This window comes from Astyanax mexicanus, chromosome 18 (assembly GCF_023375975.1).
Source record: "Astyanax mexicanus isolate ESR-SI-001 chromosome 18, AstMex3_surface, whole genome shotgun sequence".
In the NCBI taxonomy this organism is placed as follows: Eukaryota; Metazoa; Chordata; class Actinopteri; order Characiformes; family Acestrorhamphidae; genus Astyanax; species Astyanax mexicanus.
The window spans coordinates 17,081,923-17,100,221 of NC_064425.1; the positions used below are offsets into that span (position 1 = coordinate 17,081,923).

At 41.8% G+C, this 18,299-nt stretch overlaps 1 protein-coding gene across 2 annotated transcripts in view; it reads right to left on the reverse strand.

The window, feature by feature from the left end:
- exoc3l2b (exocyst complex component 3-like 2b) overlaps window positions 1–18,299 on the reverse strand; it is a 66,100-nt gene that overhangs the window by 26,191 nt on the left and 21,610 nt on the right. For both annotated transcript variants that reach the window (XM_007245974.4, XM_007245973.4), the window contains exons 2-3: window positions 16,296–16,781; window positions 13,911–14,137 (exon numbers count right to left, since the gene is read on the reverse strand). In XM_007245974.4, coding sequence (XP_007246036.3) covers window positions 13,911–14,137; window positions 16,296–16,759 — 691 coding nt within the window. In that variant the 5' untranslated portion in view covers window positions 16,760–16,781. The remainder of the gene's footprint in view (window positions 1–13,910; window positions 14,138–16,295; window positions 16,782–18,299) is intronic.

Here is an 18,299-nt window from a genome sequence, read left to right on the forward strand (position 1 = left end):
GAAAAGGTGATAATGATGGTAATAAATAAAATATGTATACAATAATAACAAATGATAAACCATGGGTACTTGGGGCCTTGCACAGGCTTTTACGGTCGACATCAGAGTGTGAGTTTCTGACAATATGACATACCTGGGTTTGTGTTCCCTAGCTGTGCCCTGCAGGAACACTACGGCACTGAATGTTGATAAAACTGTGCTGCTACGCTGTGTGTGGTTCAGTGGGCTAGGCTGGTTAGCCAAAGACGGGTAAGATCCCAACGTAATACAACGGGACAACCTAAGGCAGGCACAGTCTCGATCTGACCACCACATGCATTTTAACAGAAAACGGAGACAACATCGTGGCAGGGAAGCGCAGCCCAGGGGGAGAGTGAGTGGATGAATGGAGTGATGGGGTGTGTGTCAGTGGAGGCTTGTGCAGGGTAGACCAGCCCAGTGGACAGGGGAAAGACAACAGAGGGTGGAGCAATTTTGTGTTAAGTTTTCTGAAACAGAAATTCTGTTTCAGAAAAAGGGGGAGATGTAAATAGATCACCATTATTACCACCATTATTCGCCCAGCCATTATTTTTTACCTTTTTTCTTGACTTTTTAAACCTATTACCTTTTTCATCCCTCACCACTATTACTAAAAATTTTTGACCAATCATTATTTTATAGACGTAGAGCATTTTTTTAAACTTTTAGCTTGTTTATCTTTTTAAAGTTTGGTTTTAAAACAACCACTATGCAGATGAGCGATTACTTTCAGCAATATTGTAAAAGTTTTAGCTTTTAAGACAAACTCAATCCTAACTTTAAAATATGAAATGTAGACACAAAATTAAACTTTCACTATTCAACATGTAAGCCATTTTTTGAACAAAAAAAAAACAATGTGTGAGGCTTGATAAATTGTTTAAGGAAATAGATGTATTGTTGATAATTGTGAAAAGCAATCTGCTTGGCATTGTATATGCATAAATACATATTTAACATATTGAAAAGTAAATGTAAAGCATTGTTCGGATTTATTTGCTAAAATAACGTGGACAAAGCAAAGCATAACATCTGTGTTTATTAATATTGATAATATTATTGTTTGTAATGGAACGATTGATACAGAGAAAAATAATCACGTTCCACTTCTCCCAATTCTTAAAGCACTAAATAAAATCAACTAAATATAGAAATCAAGTCTTTATAAAATCTTGGGAATTGAAAAAGTCAGAAACATAATTTCTTAGTAAAATAACACACTGCAGAAAATTAAAGTGGCAGGTAAAATAATATAGCCACAAGCGGTGATTCTAAAGTCCAAGCAAAAGTAACCCAAGAAAGCCCAGTACATCAATATGGAACCATTCCTGAGACAGAAGCCACATTATGTGTAGTTTGTGCTGAGTTTAAAACTTTGGGCCCTGAAATTCTATTATTAAAGTGGAGATGAAGGGGAGAATAGAGCAGCTGATCATTACGATCTATGTAAAAAACATGATTTAGATGTATTTCCAGGTGTTTGTTTCTTATCTATTATCTATATAGTATTACCAATACAATATGAGAAGATCTACAGGAAGCTTTCAGTGGGAGGTTTAACAGCAGGTGCATTTAAAGCAACAGCTTTGGGCTGTGAAGGAGTAAAATATGGTCTGTACAATGATACTGCAGAGTTGAGGTGTGTTTTGGTAGTGTTTGTGAGAGTGGAAGTGTTTGAGTTTGTGAGTGTGTGCATGCACGAGAAATAGTGTGTGTCTAGCGGTAAACTGGGTGGTGAACATTAGTAGTGTTTGTAAGAGCTAATTTGGATATAACAGAGCCACAGGGAAGCAGTTACACTAAAAGGGAAAGGGATGTGAACAAAAGGAAGGTAAAAGCAAGTAATTAATGGTGATGATAATTAAATGTTACAATTTAAAATAGAAAATGACTAAATGTTAGGGATTTAAAGCACTTTTGACAGTAAAGATCATGATTGAGTATAACTGAAAATCAGGACAACTGAAGAAGGTAAGAAAACAAAAATTGGGCTGAAATCTGTGCACAGACAAAATTTTAATATGAAATAATTAACTTCCAAGGGGAAATTAGAGCTCAAGTTAAGTGTGATAAATGTATTTTAACCATGTATTTTAACTTGCAGGAAGGAGACACGGAGGACCCCTTAAAAGACTTCCAAAATGAATAGTGAACCTTAAACGTGATTATAACGAATACAAAAGTTTCGTTTCAGATCTGTTTACACAGGGGGAGAAGGAGAACGTGGTGCAAAGGTGGACCAGTCCGGACACAGAGTGAGGGTTCCTCCGCCATTGCGCACGAAAGGGGAACGGGTCTGGCTGGATTGAGCCTTTCCAGGTGACTGAGAGAATACGCAGATCAACTGATAGGCGAGGGTTCTACAGCTGTGCAACAACAGAGATCGCTCACAGAGCCAGAAGGAGAGGTGAAAACAACAGCTGAATCGTCTGACTCAGATGGAGGCCCGCAGCAGGAAGGAGGGGTAGCACACTCACCCCGCAGCAGCAGCAGCAGGAAGGAGGGGCAGCAGAGCCCCCGCAGCACGGGCCTGGCCTGGCCACAGCAGAGAAAAGATTTCTCAGAGCACAGCAGCAGACAGCACACAGCCTGGCTGTGACCAAGTAGAGGAATTGAGGGAGTGACTCATTCAACAACGTTTCGATTGCGTCAAAGTACACTACATACAGAAACTCTTAAACACATCTCATTAAAAAACACACATAGTCTTATCACACACCAACTCATACTTTTCATTCACTGATATTGCAGACATCAAGGTAGTATACCTTCAGAACCCTGAAACAAGAAGAAAGAAGAAACGAACAACACGAATTGCAACTTTAACATTTACACATATAGGGTTATAAACTGTGATTTGCTAAAGTAGGGGGGGAACACATTATTTTTTCTTTACAGGTTGTACTGAACATTGCTTTCCTTTACAGGTGGCCGAAAGACTCTTGAAAAAACGAAATTGTAAAAAAAAATATATATACACTCTGTAACCTTAACACTTACACATATAGAGCTATAGATAATAAGTTTACTAAATACTGGGAAACTTAGAGGGAAAACACATTTATGGTTTAATAATGGCTTGGTACAGAAAAAGGGGGTGGGACAGGTCAAAGTACGGACACTATAACGAACCAGCATTTCCTCTGGTTATTCCAATATGGCTCCAGATAATAATAACAGTTGCCCTCATGGGTATAATGATAATAACACTGACCATTGTCTCAAAACAAGAACAACTAACAACGGTAGAGGGAACAATTGTAAACACATCAGCAACCGTACACCCGACAAACGCAACAGCTAAAGACCAGCCCACACAGCTTAATAGAACCAAACGATCAACCATCAATCAGCCTAACTCAAAATGCATCAGGCGCTGGGGAGGTATAGAATTAGACTAATATTGGGGTGAGATGACAATATGGACAGTGAACTTATGCGACGTGGTTACTTGTGGTAAGCCGGGGTCCAAGGGGGAAGCGGTGTACTTGTGTTGGTCCCGTGATGATAATCTTAAGTGTAACCATAAGGGGGATTCTGACGAAGACCTTCACATTAACATAAAAAGGTTTTTCACCTCATTGCAGCATTTTTCTCAAGTTGAGAAGCTAAAATAGAATGTGTATTTTACTATATTGTTTATTTTTTCATATATTTTTTAAAATAGAATTTTATTATCATTTGAATCTTATATGATCCAGAATAATTCTCGTTACCGTTACAGTAAATGACGAAGCTAGATCAACCGGTTCAAAACATTTTTTGATGATTAATTTTTGATTAATAGTTCCACAACAAAATCCCATCAACTTAACAGCACAGTCATTGACACTTACTTTGATCTTTTATTTATTTATTTATAGTTAAGCAACTCTCATTACCGATACAACATTTGTAAAATATCTTTTAATTTTTTAATTAATGAAAATTATTTTAGAATATGTTTGATCAAAAACTCATGGGGACAACAGGTGAGGGGTATACTATAGTAAACATTTAAAAAATTAACATTTTAGATCCATAACGGTAATGAGAACACAATTAAATGGTAATGAGATGCTCTTAGCTAATTTCACACATAACTTAAAATGCTAATATGCTAACAACCTATAACTTTGCCAGCTGTCAAAGCCTTATATTGTGATGATATTCATGAAATAATTTATTTTTAAAAGTAATGAGTATTAAACCATAACGGTAATGATAATACACAGTGTAATTGAGGACAGTTTTAGTAATATTAACACAGATTTCTCAAAGGGAGAGAATAGTGACCAACTGATCTTATCTCCATTTTGAAGCTTGTCTCTGACGTGATGCATCATGGGATAGCTGATCAATTTCAAGGCACAGTGTAATTTTTTTTTTTTTTTTAAGGGGGTAAAATCATGAAACGGTAATGAGAAAAATTGTTCGGACACAGTTATTTTGTTTAAAATCAAGTACATTTTTTGTTCAAACACCAAAAATATTTATATTATGTATAAATGTTGATACTTTAAATGACTTTCATCTATTTTATTGATTCGATATGCTTAGTACTTTTACTATGGTTTAACTTAAAATTAGAAAGAAGGGGTACGGACACATAACGGTAATGTGAATTTCCATATATTTTTTATTTAATTTATATAAAAATGATTTTCTATGATAATGAAAACAATTGATCCATACAGTACTACCTATTTGCTTTACACACAATATCAGAGTTTTTGTGAATTAAGTACTGATTTTAAAAATTGTCATGGACATGTTGCATGCAGCTTCATGAGAATCATCCATAACACCGATTAAGCAGCTTATAAAGCCAGACCTTGTCACAAGTGGGAACACGTAATTAGGTCGACACATGTCAATTGGGATACAAGCGAAAGCTGGGCGACTCGTGAGCGGGAGAAATGAAATAAGCTTAACATACAAAGGGATAATGGTGCGATAAATAATCTAATAACCATTGCATTAGAGTGGCAATCCGATCCTAATGGGGAAAAATCTTCGGCATTTTTCATAGGGGTCGGGGTGGATGTAAATGGTAACGACCCTGTCGGATGGATCAAAGTTAGAGTTACAGATACACCGACCATCGACACCGACGAGGCCACAAACAAACACAATTGACAATAATGGGGGGGATCGGCCTATACTGGAGTGTGAGGAAGAGCAAGGGGAAATGCTGGAAACCAACCAGTCTTGGGGATGACTTTATTGCAATGATGTCACTTCCTCCTTTGATAGAGTTCGAATTTTTGGTCGCCTGGTGGCAGAGGGACCGTGGGAGAATTTTTCCTGTCATAAATTGGTTGGAAGGCTGCCGGAACAGGTTTTCGCTCCCACCATTAGCTAACTGTTCACACATGTGTTGATCAAGTGTTGAACATATGTAAATATACATATTTGGAGGAATTATGATGTGTTGACGTATCTGGTTGATACGTCAAAAGGGAGAATTGAAGAGTAACTGTTTATTTTACCTTAAGTGTATTGACAAATATCTTTCAATTATGATTACTTATCTTAGTATCTGTATTTACATAATCATTGTGTGAAACCTTGTATTTTATAGGCATTAACCAATACTCACATTATATTTGATCATTTTTACTCACAGTGTATTTTACACGCATTTATATAAAAGATTAACCAATAATCACAATATATCCTTTACACATATAGTAAAACATTGTTTGATATGGCATGTGACTAACACAGACTTTATTATATGGCAGATTAACCCACATTAACATATAACATATGAGATGTAGCTCAGGCTTGAAGTATTTTGTTTTACTGCATGACCCTAACTAACGGTCATCAATTCGACTGGTACGGGGCTAATTTGCTACAAAAAGGCTATTAGATCAAAGCAGCCTTTTGGTCAGTGAGTGCCTCCCTAAAAAACCTCTGCTTCAAAGCGGGGGGTGACGCACACACACAGATAGTGCCAGGATGGAAGAACACAGTCAAGGCCAAACATTAGTGGTCCGGTCAGACACGTGAAACTTGAGTACTAACACGTGAAATTATGCATATTAACATGAGATGATTTTAGCAACGCCTCATCAACAGGCTTACGTCATTTTGGGTATAAAACATGGAGTCAGATCAGAGGGGGTCAGAACTCTTACTGAGACGGCTGTAACACTGTCTAATATGTATTGGTTCTCCTGAATATTCAGTACTTTGTAATAAATACTTGGTTTGCTTTCAGCTTCACTCCACCTGTCTGACTCTCTCTATCAAACGAACACGCAGGGGAAGTTGTACCCCGGACGAGAGGTGGGAGTAGCCCACCTCCCATTTTCTTTTCTACAACACTCACTTAATATTGACATATTAACTTCAGTTTCATACACCCCAAGATAGAACCCTGCAGGTTTTTGCACTCCAAAAGCATGATAAGCTAAACCAGACAGTTCAGACAGTTACCACATAATATGCAATAGTTTTTGCATTAGGTTCAATAACTGGATAATAAACCTATAATGGGTTAAACTCTTCAGGAAGTTCAAGCACTTGGACTTGGAGTGGCCATTACATTAACTGCTGCCCCTCCTTAGCCATTTCTGTCACTGGAGACTGCAGGGCTGGGTGCAAACTGATGACATGAACCCAAAGTTTAAGGACAAGCTGGTTTTTCCATGCAGCCTTAATTAGTATGAACATGTACAATGTTAGGAGACTCAAATCAGATCATTTGGAATGTCTGCCCCACCTTGTACAGTGGGGCTACTCAATACTTAAAAACGGTTCCAATTATTTGCCTTGTGAAAAAATAAGGTAGTCTTTCAAACATGTGTAAAAGCTTAGCTGAGGTAGGTGACACTGGCAGCTGGTGGAGTCTGTTAAGCTATATTGCACATATACTGTATGAATGCTGTATTTTGGTGGCCAAGGTCATAGTTTGACACTGTTCCCATGGTGGCCGAGGCTGTGTGGCTCTAAGCGCAGTTATAGTTTTATGGTTGAGGGATGTGGGTTGTAATTCAATGAGGTCTGGAAATCATTTACTACTTTGCGGTGCAACCACCTATATTATGGCCTTCTTATCAATGTAGGTTGCACCAAATCAAACCTAAGCCCATCCCAGTCATCAAAGACAGTTGGACAGATGTTTCTTACAGTTACCAAATAATAAAACCTAATATTGACTTTGCTGTTTAATTTATTTCCAAAGATAAAAAGTACATGTACGATGTTTTAATGAGAAAAAAGACAAGATGATGGTCCATATGTCTGCCAAATTTGGTAAGACTATTGTAAGACCCACTTACTTATATTCCATATATACACTGACATGTCACTGTCACGCCTGGCCCTGTTTCCTGTCTGTCCTCGTGCCTGTGTTGTCCCACGTGACCCATGCCCCTGTGTTCTGCCTGTGATTTTCCATTACCTCATGTCTCATTTGTAGCTCCACCCCTTCCCCAGGTGTTTCCACTCCCAGTGTGTTTCCTGTTATGTTAAAAAGCTTTCCTCTGTCACCTGTCCGTGTCGGTCTTTGCACTGTCTCCCGTTGTCTGTCCTTCTGCGTTTCTCTGATCTCAGTGTTTCCATAGCCTTTACCCGAGTCCCTTGTTCTGTGTTTATCTCTGTTTATTTTCTAGTTCCCTGTTTAGTTTTCTAGTTTATTCCCTTGCCCTGTTTAAGTTCATCCTGTCTAGTTTTATAGCCTCTGTTTCTTGTTTTTCTTTGTTTCATGTTTACTTGTTTATTTGTTTATATTTATTTAATAAATTCGCCCTACCTGTGTTTACGTCCGCCTCCTCGTCTCTCTGCCTGGGTCAACCCTGACAAAAAGACCGACCACAATGGATGTAAACCAGTGGCATGCTGCTCGGAAGGCGGACCTGGAGTTTCTCCGCCTCCTCGCCGAGCAAATCCGAGGAGATGAACCGCTCCCAGCGCCTTTCCTCGGGTTGGAGCCCGTCAGCCCAGCTTCAGCGGTGCCCACCGAGACTCATAAGGGGAAAAAGTCTCGGAGGAAACAGGCCCGAAAAGCCCGCAAGGCGCGGGAGGACTCCCTCCGGAGCGGGGAAAATTTTGGGGGGGCGCTGGGGGTGTGTGCTGTCGGCCTCGGTCCTCGCCCCGAGGAGGACGGGGGTGACTTGGATGCAGGCTGTGAGGAGTCCTTTCTCTGGGACTACTCCGATCTCCTCACACCTGTGTCCAGCGAGGAGGAAGAGGACTATCCTCCTGCACCAGCCCGCCTGCCGCTACTTCCTTCCACGGTGGCAGCAGAACCGCGCTCCGAGACCCCCTGCGCGGCGAGCCAGCCGCGGTCAAAGACTTTCCCCGCGCCAGCTTTCACCGGCGAACCAGCGCTCCCCGCGCTACTCACACCTGACGCTGCACGAGAGAGTAGGACTCCAGTCCGGGTTTTCACTTCGACCGCAGCTTCGGGCTCCAGTGCTGCAGCGTCAGATCTCTTCTTGCCACGCCCCGTGAAGCACGCGTCTGAAACGCTGCACCCCTTGATACAAGCGGCGGCCGCGCCGCTCTCCGAGACTTTAGCGGCGGCCACGCCTCTCTCCCAGACTGCAGCGGCGGCAGCGCCGCTCTCCGCGATTTCAGCGGCGGCCGCGCCGCGCTCACAGACTGCAGCGGCGGCAGCGCTGCTCTCCGGGATTTCAGCGGCGGCCGCGCCGCTCTCCGAGATTTCAGCGGCGGCCGCGCCGCTCCCCGAGACTTCAGCGGCGGTCGCGCCGTGCTCACAGACTGCAGCGGCGGCAGCGCCGCTCTCCGAGATTTCAGCGGCGGCCGCGCCGCGCTCACAGACTGCAGCGGCGGCAGCGCCGCTCTCCGAGTTTTCAGCGGCGGCCGCGCCGCTCTCCCAAGCACCAGCAGTCCCAGCTGCTCCAGCTCAAGCCCCAGCAGTCCCAGCTGCTCCAGCTCAAGCCCCAGCAGTCCCAGCTGCTCCAGCTCAAGCCCCAGCAGTCCCAGCTGCTCCAGCTCAAGCCCCAGCAGTCCCAGCTGCTCCAGCTCAAGCCCCAGCAGTCCCAGCTGCTCCAGCCCCAGCAGTCCCAGCTGCTCCAGCACCAGCAGTCCCAGCTGCTCCAGCACCAGCAGTCCCAGCTGCTCCAGCACCAGCAGTCCCAGCTGCTCCAGCACCAGCAGTCCCAGCTGCTCCAGCACCAGCAGTCCCAGCTGCCCCAGCACCAGCAGTCCCAGCTGCTCCAGCACCAGCAGTCCCAGCTGCTCCAGCACCTGCCCAAGCACCTGCAGCTCCCAGAACTATGTTTGGGCCCAGGCCCCGTATTTCCAGGCCTGCTCCAAGGCCTCCTGACTTTGCCCCCAGTTATGTGCCCAGGCTGTCCCCACAGACTTTTGCCAGTCCTGGGCACCCACCTATGTTTTTGGTCCCCCTGTCTCTCCCTGTCCTGGTCCCTGTATCTGTGAGTGTTCCAGTTCCTGTCCCCGGTGGTTTCTCTGTTCCTGTCCCTGTTACTGTGTTTGTTTCCGTCCCCGTCAATGTTCTTGTCCCTGTTCCCATGTCCGGTCCCGTCCAGTCTCTGTCTCATGTCCAGTCTCCGTCACCTGTCCAGTTCCCCGTCCAGTCTCCGTCACCTGTCCGGTTCCCCGTCCAGTCTCCGTCACCTGTCCGGTTCCCCGTCCAGTCTCCGTCACCTGTCCAGTTCCCCGTCCAGTCTCCGTCACCTGTCCAGTTCCCCGTCCAGTCTCCGTTCCCCGTCCAGTCTCAGTCACCTGTCCAGTTCCCCGTCCAGTCTCAGTCACCTGTCCAGTTCCCCGTCCAGTCTCAGTCTCCTGTCCAGTTCCCCGTCCAGTCTCCGTCTCATGTCCAGTCTCCATCTCCTGTCCAGTTCCCTGTCCAGTCTCCATCTCCTGTCCAGTTCCCTGTCCAGTCTCCCGTTCGGTCTCCTGTTTTCCCCGGCCTCTCCCTGCCGCCAGCCCCCGGGGTTTGTTTTTACGCGCCTCGGGAGCTGCGCGTTTAGGGGGAGGTTTCTGTCACGCCTGGCCCTGTTTCCTGTCTGTCCTCGTGCCTGTGTTGTCCCACGTGACCCATGCCCCTGTGTTCTGCCTGTGATTTTCCATTACCTCATGTCTCATTTGTAGCTCCACCCCTTCCCCAGGTGTTTCCACTCCCAGTGTGTTTCCTGTTATGTTAAAAAGCTTTCCTCTGTCACCTGTCCGTGTCGGTCTTTGCACTGTCTCCCGTTGTCTGTCCTTCTGCGTTTCTCTGATCTCAGTGTTTCCATAGCCTTTACCCGAGTCCCTTGTTCTGTGTTTATCTCTGTTTATTTTCTAGTTCCCTGTTTAGTTTTCTAGTTTATTCCCTTGCCCTGTTTAAGTTCATCCTGTCTAGTTTTATAGCCTCTGTTTCTTGTTTTTCTTTGTTTCATGTTTACTTGTTTATTTGTTTATATTTATTTAATAAATTCGCCCTACCTGTGTTTACGTCCGCCTCCTCGTCTCTCTGCCTGGGTCAACCCTGACAGTCACATATCATGGGAAAGGAAAATTTATTCCCCCATCTTAAAAAAACGCATTAAAGAGGTAATTTGAATAAATAAACGTGTGTGGAATTTGAATTACCCACCCAGTACCACCTCTGATATAATCATATACTGGTTGTATGATCCGAACATGAAAAACTCCTATTAGCCACAGACTTTCTAGCCCAGGGCTAACCCAACATTATTGTATAATGAAAGTCTGACGTCTATCCTTTAGCACCTTACTGTTTTTATTCTAGTGATTAATGTGCAAATGTGCTCATTTAATAAAACATTTTAAGTCCCCATTTCCTGCTATTTAAACAACAGCAATGCAATGAAAATCTCTCCCTCAACATCACCAAGGAATGTGCTGCCACTTGAGAACAGCTGCCTTGACAGAACAATGTTTTTTCTTTGGCACACAAGTAATGTTTGCTAAATAAGCAATATTTTCCCGTATTGGGCACTCTCGAAGGAACCTTTAGGAAAGTTCAGGCCAGGTTCTGAATCGTGGGGTAATTAGGTTCAGGGCCCCCTAAAAGAAATAGCTGTAAGACTGGAGAAGGGGTTTTAAAAACCAGCATGAAACTAAAATACACCAGTGGATTTAAAACAGCTGTAATACAGACTAATTCCAAAATGCCACAACTGTTAGTAGCAAAAGCCCTTTCACACCTAAAGCTACAACATAATAAAACACGATGGCCAATGCAGGAAAAAAGTGTTTGTTAATGTAGCTAAAATCTTAGCCTAGCTAGCCAGTTTTAATAGATTTAACTACTTCACACCATGTGAGAAGACAACGACAAACACAGTAACTAAAAAAATAATGATGCTTTTGTTACAGAGCTAAAAACAAAGGTGTGCAATGATTTAATAAATATCAAATATCTTACCATGCATCAGAAGAAGAACTCAAAAGCGGAATGCTAAGAACTCAAACCTGAGCACATGCTAAGCTAACCCTAGTTAGCCATTTAAATCTCTTTAACAACATGTAAGAGGACAATGGGAAGGCAGTAAGTCATATTTAAATGTTTTTGTCACTGTGCTAAAACAATGCTATGCTATGGTACTGTATATTATGCAATGAATTTATTGTTTTTTTCGTGTTTTTTCCATCATAATTATTGACTTAATTTACACTTGATCACGTAATCTGATAAGTGCCTGGATTATCATTTATCTGATAAGATAAAATCAGACTGGTGTGTGGGACAAAATAGACAAATTATGGAATAAAACCCAACAACAGTGGAAACGGTGTCCTCCATCCAGTACTTTTTGGCTGGAGAGATAATTATATAAGATCCTGACCTCACTAACACTCTTATCCCTGAAATGCGCAATATTACAACATCTAATAGAAAGGCTTCCATTTTCAGTAAACACAGTTACTCCAACAAAAGCAGGAAAAAAACTTGTTTCAGAATATACAAGCAGGTGTAAACTACATTTCTGTCATATAAAGTCGTTTTTTATGAAATTGTCTTTTTAAGAGCAAGCTTACTAAAACTAACTGGCTAGACTTACATCAGAGATATTTTACTGGTTGAGAAATGAATGAGATACTCAAAACTATTATCACATTGTCCCCCACACACAAGCCACACACCAACCCATACACAAGCACACACACACACAAGCAGAAGTCCTTGCATAATTCGTACTCTGCTTCAAAGCATTGATAATCATCTTCTATCAAGAATGTGGATGGAACTGAACTGAAGTGTCGTACTGTGTGTTCTGTACAGAGTGGAGAGTTACAGAGAACTCTTGAAGATAAGAGCTTGGAAACCAGCATGACCGTGATGGGGAGGTTACCAGAAAGTTTCCCGTCAACATAATGTGCTTAAGCATACAAATAAAAGCACTTTTGTGCTGTGTCAGCTGGGGCATGTAGAGCAGCAGCTTGTCACTTTCCCCACCCCCATCGAAAGAAAGCAGAGACATGGCCAAACATGACAGTGGGGTACATACGCAGTTCCCCTTTACACAAATTCCTCTTTCTCGATTTTCCATTGCTTTGCACATACTGTATGTGCAAAAAAACTGTGCTGCATTAAGGCCTTCAGCTATGACAGCCTGCATTGTGCTTACGAGATATGACAAGGTGATGGCAAGGTGATAAGGCCTATCCTACTGGTTCACTGGCAGAGTGTGAATGATTAGCTCTTAGAACTGGAGAATGCTTGGATGAAGAGTTGGAATCCATGTCACCATTATGTATGTACCAGTACATCACCTGCTGTTGAAATTCACGCTTAAACACAAAATATATATTGTATTGTCATTGTCAGGCAAAAACCTTGCATCTCAAAAATTGAAACTTAATTGGAAAAGCAAAAAGACTTCTTAAATTTCAGTGGAGGCCAGTGGAAAAATATTTTATTCTAAGTCATGCTGGAGCATTTCTACAAAGCATTTGTATCAATGCATTTGCTAGTGTTGAATCTACACTTTTAGTGTTCAATTAACACATTGTGTGTCACAAGTAAAAGTGGTATTGCTGATTTAACGCTAGTTTATATGATGAAATCATGAATATCTTAAACAATATATATATATATATTACTAATTTTTACCCAACCCACTCATTAGGACTCCCTCTATCACTAGTGATGCCCTAACAACAGGAAAATGAAGACTAGCACATGCTTCCTCCGATACATTAAAAGTCAGCCACTGCCTCTTTTCAACTGCATTTAGGAAAAAAGTGCCACCTACCCACCCAGAGAGAACAAGGCCAATTGTGTTTTTTCTGGCTCTGGTAGCTGATGGCAAGCTACATGAACAGGATTCGAACCAGCGATCTCCTGATCATAGTGGCAGAGCTTAGCCCGCTCTACCACTCGGAGCCTACTTTACACAATATAAATGAAAAGCTGCCAGACCAACATCATGTCAAAACACAAAAGTGAAAGATTTGTTTTTGCAATGTTAACTATATATTTGTTTACATTTACATTTTATTAGTAAATAATTATTGACATTTTTTTAATGGTTTTAATAAAAGCTGAGCATGCTAAACATATCTGTGGTTGCATATTTGGGCTAGGTCGACTACACAATACCTATTTATCAAAAAAGGCTTTCAGGAATCGGCCCATTACCATTCTGTGTCATGCCTAAACAGGCCTTCGAAAAGGCTGTAACCTGATCTGAGTGTACACCCTTGCACAATTACCTGCCTACAATGCATGATGGGCATGCAGGTCAAACTATTTTCCACAAACTAGTTTTCACTTAATTTCTCTGCAAACTGCATGAAATAAAATTAAATTGCTTAATGGATATACCTTATTTTTGCCAAAAATGCTTTATGTAATTGTTATATCTTGCAAACAAATCTTGTTGCACATTTTTTTTAAATGATCAAAAAAAAATGAATTTGATTGTTCTCATAATTCTCTAGGAGGCAACATGTGCTCTGACCTGATAGAGGCTCCCTGGGTTTGACCTCTGGTACCTCCTCCACCGGCTCCTCCTCAGGTCCGGGCGATGCTGAGCGGTCCACCATGGACTCCCTCTTCTGCTTGCCTCGGCCCACGATCTTCAAAAACGAGAGTCTGCGGCTGGTAGAGTCGGCGTCACTCTCTGAACACAGGTCTCCATTGGGCAAGCTTTCTTTACGGCTGTTCTCTCGACACTTGCCTGCCATTCTGCACAGAGAAGGACACAGATCAGAGAGCAGGAAAGCAAAAAAGGTCTTGAGAGTCTAGTGTAGTCCTGGAAGTAAAGGACGGTTAACATCTCCAAATTATCTAGAACGCTCTCAATCTCAACACTATCCAGCACGTTTGTATGTTTGTACGTTTGTATTTGTGCTGTTACTGGGATCCAAATGGGTTTTTTAAATGTGCCCTCGTCATTACAGCATAACTTAATCTTACACGAATGAGTCCTATCTAGGTCTCATGTGCAGAGCACCACCCAGATGGGTCCCAAGTTCAATCCCTCCTTGTCCCATCACTGACCCTGATGGGGCCCATCACAGTCATCCATCTCTATGTGGGGCCCACATGGACCAAACTTTCTGGTTCTCTTCTTAGGCTACTCATGCAGGCCCCACATCATTGTAACAATAAACAATATATTTTAAATATTTCACATATTTAAATGTGCTGGATGAATATTAAAATATTTATTTCACATTTGTATCCATTTTAATTACATTTTTTGCCACTGTGTCTTGAAACAAGTGTCTGCATTATGTCTTAAAACCAGCAAGTGATCTACCAACAGAATGACAGTCTCTCTGGAGTTCACAAACTCACCATCAATGCTGATTGTTACTAATGTTCCTATTAAAATCTATTCAATGATCACAGTTAAGAATCTTGTCTATGGCCTCTCGCCATGTCTAACTGGTGGAATTGCGTGTCTGTCATCTGCGTCTCATCTGTAATTACTGGATTTGCACATCCCTTTGTGTTTTGTGGGAATTCACTTAGGACTTACTTCACTGTATAATTGTCTTCCAATTAAACTTCATTCTTTAGCAACGCAAAGAATCAGGCGCAGGGCCATGATGAAAATCATTATCATCATAACTCTGAATAGAGTCACATAGGATTGTGCACAATGATTCACTCAAATAACACACATGTATAAAGTACAAAAGACCCAGAATTGAGTAAAAGAACAAGTCCTCTATCAAAAATGTGACTTGAGCAGAAGTTGAAGTGTACTTTAAGCTCCTTACCTAAGTGGAAGTACTTAAGTATTCAAAGTTTTTTTGTGTTAAAGTATGGCAAGTACTTTATTCTATAAGATACTGAAAGTTTAAGTACAGTATTGTGTTACTTAGTTATTACAGAAAGCAGTGGAAAGTTTTTTGAGTAAAACTATTAATCTATTTAAAAAAGTGCAGACTTGTATTCATATATTTAGGAATGTATTAATGTATTTCTGTGCTATATTATTCCAAAGATATTAATAGAAACATTGAAACAGACAGCGATTTCACGGAGCCCAGAGTGTTAACATACTTAAAGCAAGTATAACTATCAAGAAACCAATTTATAACAATGAATATAATAACTGTATCATAACTACCCAGTAAATTTGCCAGTGTTAAATCATCACTATAGTTACATTTTAACTCTCTTTACTAACTGTTGATTAAATAACTAAAGATAGAGTTGTATGATAGGGACAAAAAATTCTGATGTGCTACACTGCTTTTGGAAATTCCAATATCGATAAACCGATAAAGACGTTTCCCAGTCTAAGAAGTAGTGTGGTGTGTGTGTTCACTGTGGACCTCTACCTAACTCTACCTCGCTCTACATCCAGCCTCATTATTTCACATGAGCACAGTCTGCAATGTGAAATGCATCATCTGTTGCTGCATGTGAGTAAGCAATTTAGGTCAGCTGTTATTCATAATGTTACTGCAGCTCATTTGATGTGTTTATCATTAAAACTCATATCACAATAATAAAAATATTAATTCTTACAGCCCTATAAAACGTTTTGAATTAACACTGGCAACAATTTACTCTAGAGATTCAGATTCAAAGGTCTTATTCAATATGACACTGAAACTGTTAAACTTTGAAACCTAGGTGTGAGTGTTGTGGGTTCAAGCAGGTCATTGAACTTCCTTACTGTGTTCTTGAACATCCATGGTTTTAGATAAGTATTTGTGTGAGCAACTTCCAATAAAGCATTTACATTTACAATTTTGTGCAAATGTTTTTAGGTAAATATAATGTTTGTAAACCTTTAACCATGCAAAATGTCTAATGAACCAGTTTGTTTTAATACATTGCATTGTCTGATATGATTATGTGACAATATAATCCACATCTGTACCTCAGGAGGCTTCCGTCTGAACTCCTTCTGCCCTTTTTCTTTCTCTCCATGGGTGAGGGCATGCCGATGGAGCCCTGTGGAGAAGGGGTGGCACTGCCTTTACTCCTTCCTGACATGCGCAGACCCTTGCCCAGCTTGCCCAGGGTCTTGAGTGGAGACACTCCTCGGATGCGGTCCAGTGTCCCTTTGAGGGAACTGCCCTTTCCGGAGCCTCCACGCCTCTCCTCGTTGGCCTCGTTCTCGTCCTCCTCATCCTCGAACGGGTTGCGGTCCCGGGGAGCTCTTCCATCCAGCAGTGAGCCCCCGCTGTCCCTGGGCCAATCCTCGTCTGATCCGTTTTCTGTGCCAAATGGGTTGTGGTTGAGGCTCATCTTGCGGAGAATCAGCTCGCTGTGCGTGTTCTCCAAATCCACATTCACCTTGCCCCCCTTCAGGCGAGCTGGGAGGTTCTTAAGGATGGGCATGTTTCTGCCTGGAAGATAAACGCTGAGGAAACAAAGGTGAACAAGCGTTATTAAACAGAAGTTATGCTTCGAAATTCTAAAATAAACACACACCTATGACTTCCTTTACAAATAAGGAAGTTTTAGGCAAAAACAACCATATCTGTGATGAAATCACTGTAACACACAGCCTCATGGGGGTTATTGAGTTCTTCCAGAGTTCCAGAGCTTCCACACTGTAAATACATACATTGTTTGTACTCAAATGATTTAAGTCTGTTTTACATAAAATTTAATATTTCTTTTTGTTTTTTCTAATTTTTCCCTTTTTCTCCCCAATTTACACGGACAATTACCCAACCCACTCATTAGAACTCCCCCTATCACTAGTAATGCCCCAACACACCAGGAGGGTGAAGAGACACATGCTTCCTGCTCACGTCAGCCACTGCTTCTTTTCGAGCTGCTGCTGATGCAGCATTGCCAAGCAGCCAGAGCGCTCGGAGGACAGCGCAGGGGCTCGGTTCTGATACATCAGCTCACAGACGCCCTGTTCTGCAGACATCACCGCAGGAGTGATATGGGGAGAGAGCGCCATCTACCCACCCGGAGGGAGCATGGCCAATTGTGCTCCCTCTGAGCGCCGGCAGCTTGATGGCAAAGCTGCATGAGCGGGGGTTCAAACCTGCGACCTCCCGCTCATAGTGGCAGCGCTTTAGACCACTGGACCACTAAGCGCCCCAAAATTGAATATTTCTATTTCTATTCTATTTTGAGTTAATTGAACATTTGTGGGCACATAAACATTCAAACTGAGATCTTTGAGTTGAACCAACTTATAATAACTGAGTTTAGTCTGTTGTCCTTTTCATTGGCTTCTGTCACAATCTATTTGCATACTGAGTGTGTACGACAGTTTCTGATACTCATCATAAGTATGTGGTGATTCCCCCTGGACTACCTTAGAAATAAATCAAGTTCCCCTTTAGTTGTAATAACTTGATGTTTTAATTCATGGTAACTCAAGTTTTCATTCCCCATTACTTAATAAATTTTGAGCAACCCGGCTGCCTTAAAAAAGTTAAGTAGTTAACTCAACTTATTTGGTCTTACAGTATAACAAAAATAAAAAAGTTAAATCAACTTCCCCTTTAGCTGTAAAAACTTGATGTTCTAAGTTATGCTAACTTAAGCTTTTATTATCCATTACTTAACTTTTTTTAAGGCAACCGGTTTTCTCAAATATTTAAAGTAAATTCAACTTATCCGGGCTTACAGTGCAGTGTAAGTGTACCTAATGCCATCGCAGGCATCCGTCTCTCAAGTTTTTAGAGTTTTTATTAAAATCGGACTGAATTCTTTTAGGAAGAACTTGTAGCCAGCCCTAAATAGTGCACATGCCAAGTACTCTCTAATATGATGTAAACACCAAATGGAAATCTTGCGTTTATTATAAAAACATGTGACAAATGGACAAAATCTCTCCAGTAGTAGGTCACCACTGACGTACGATGACAACGTCATATGGTTGCACTGGACTCAAGCCTACAGCAGATAATTA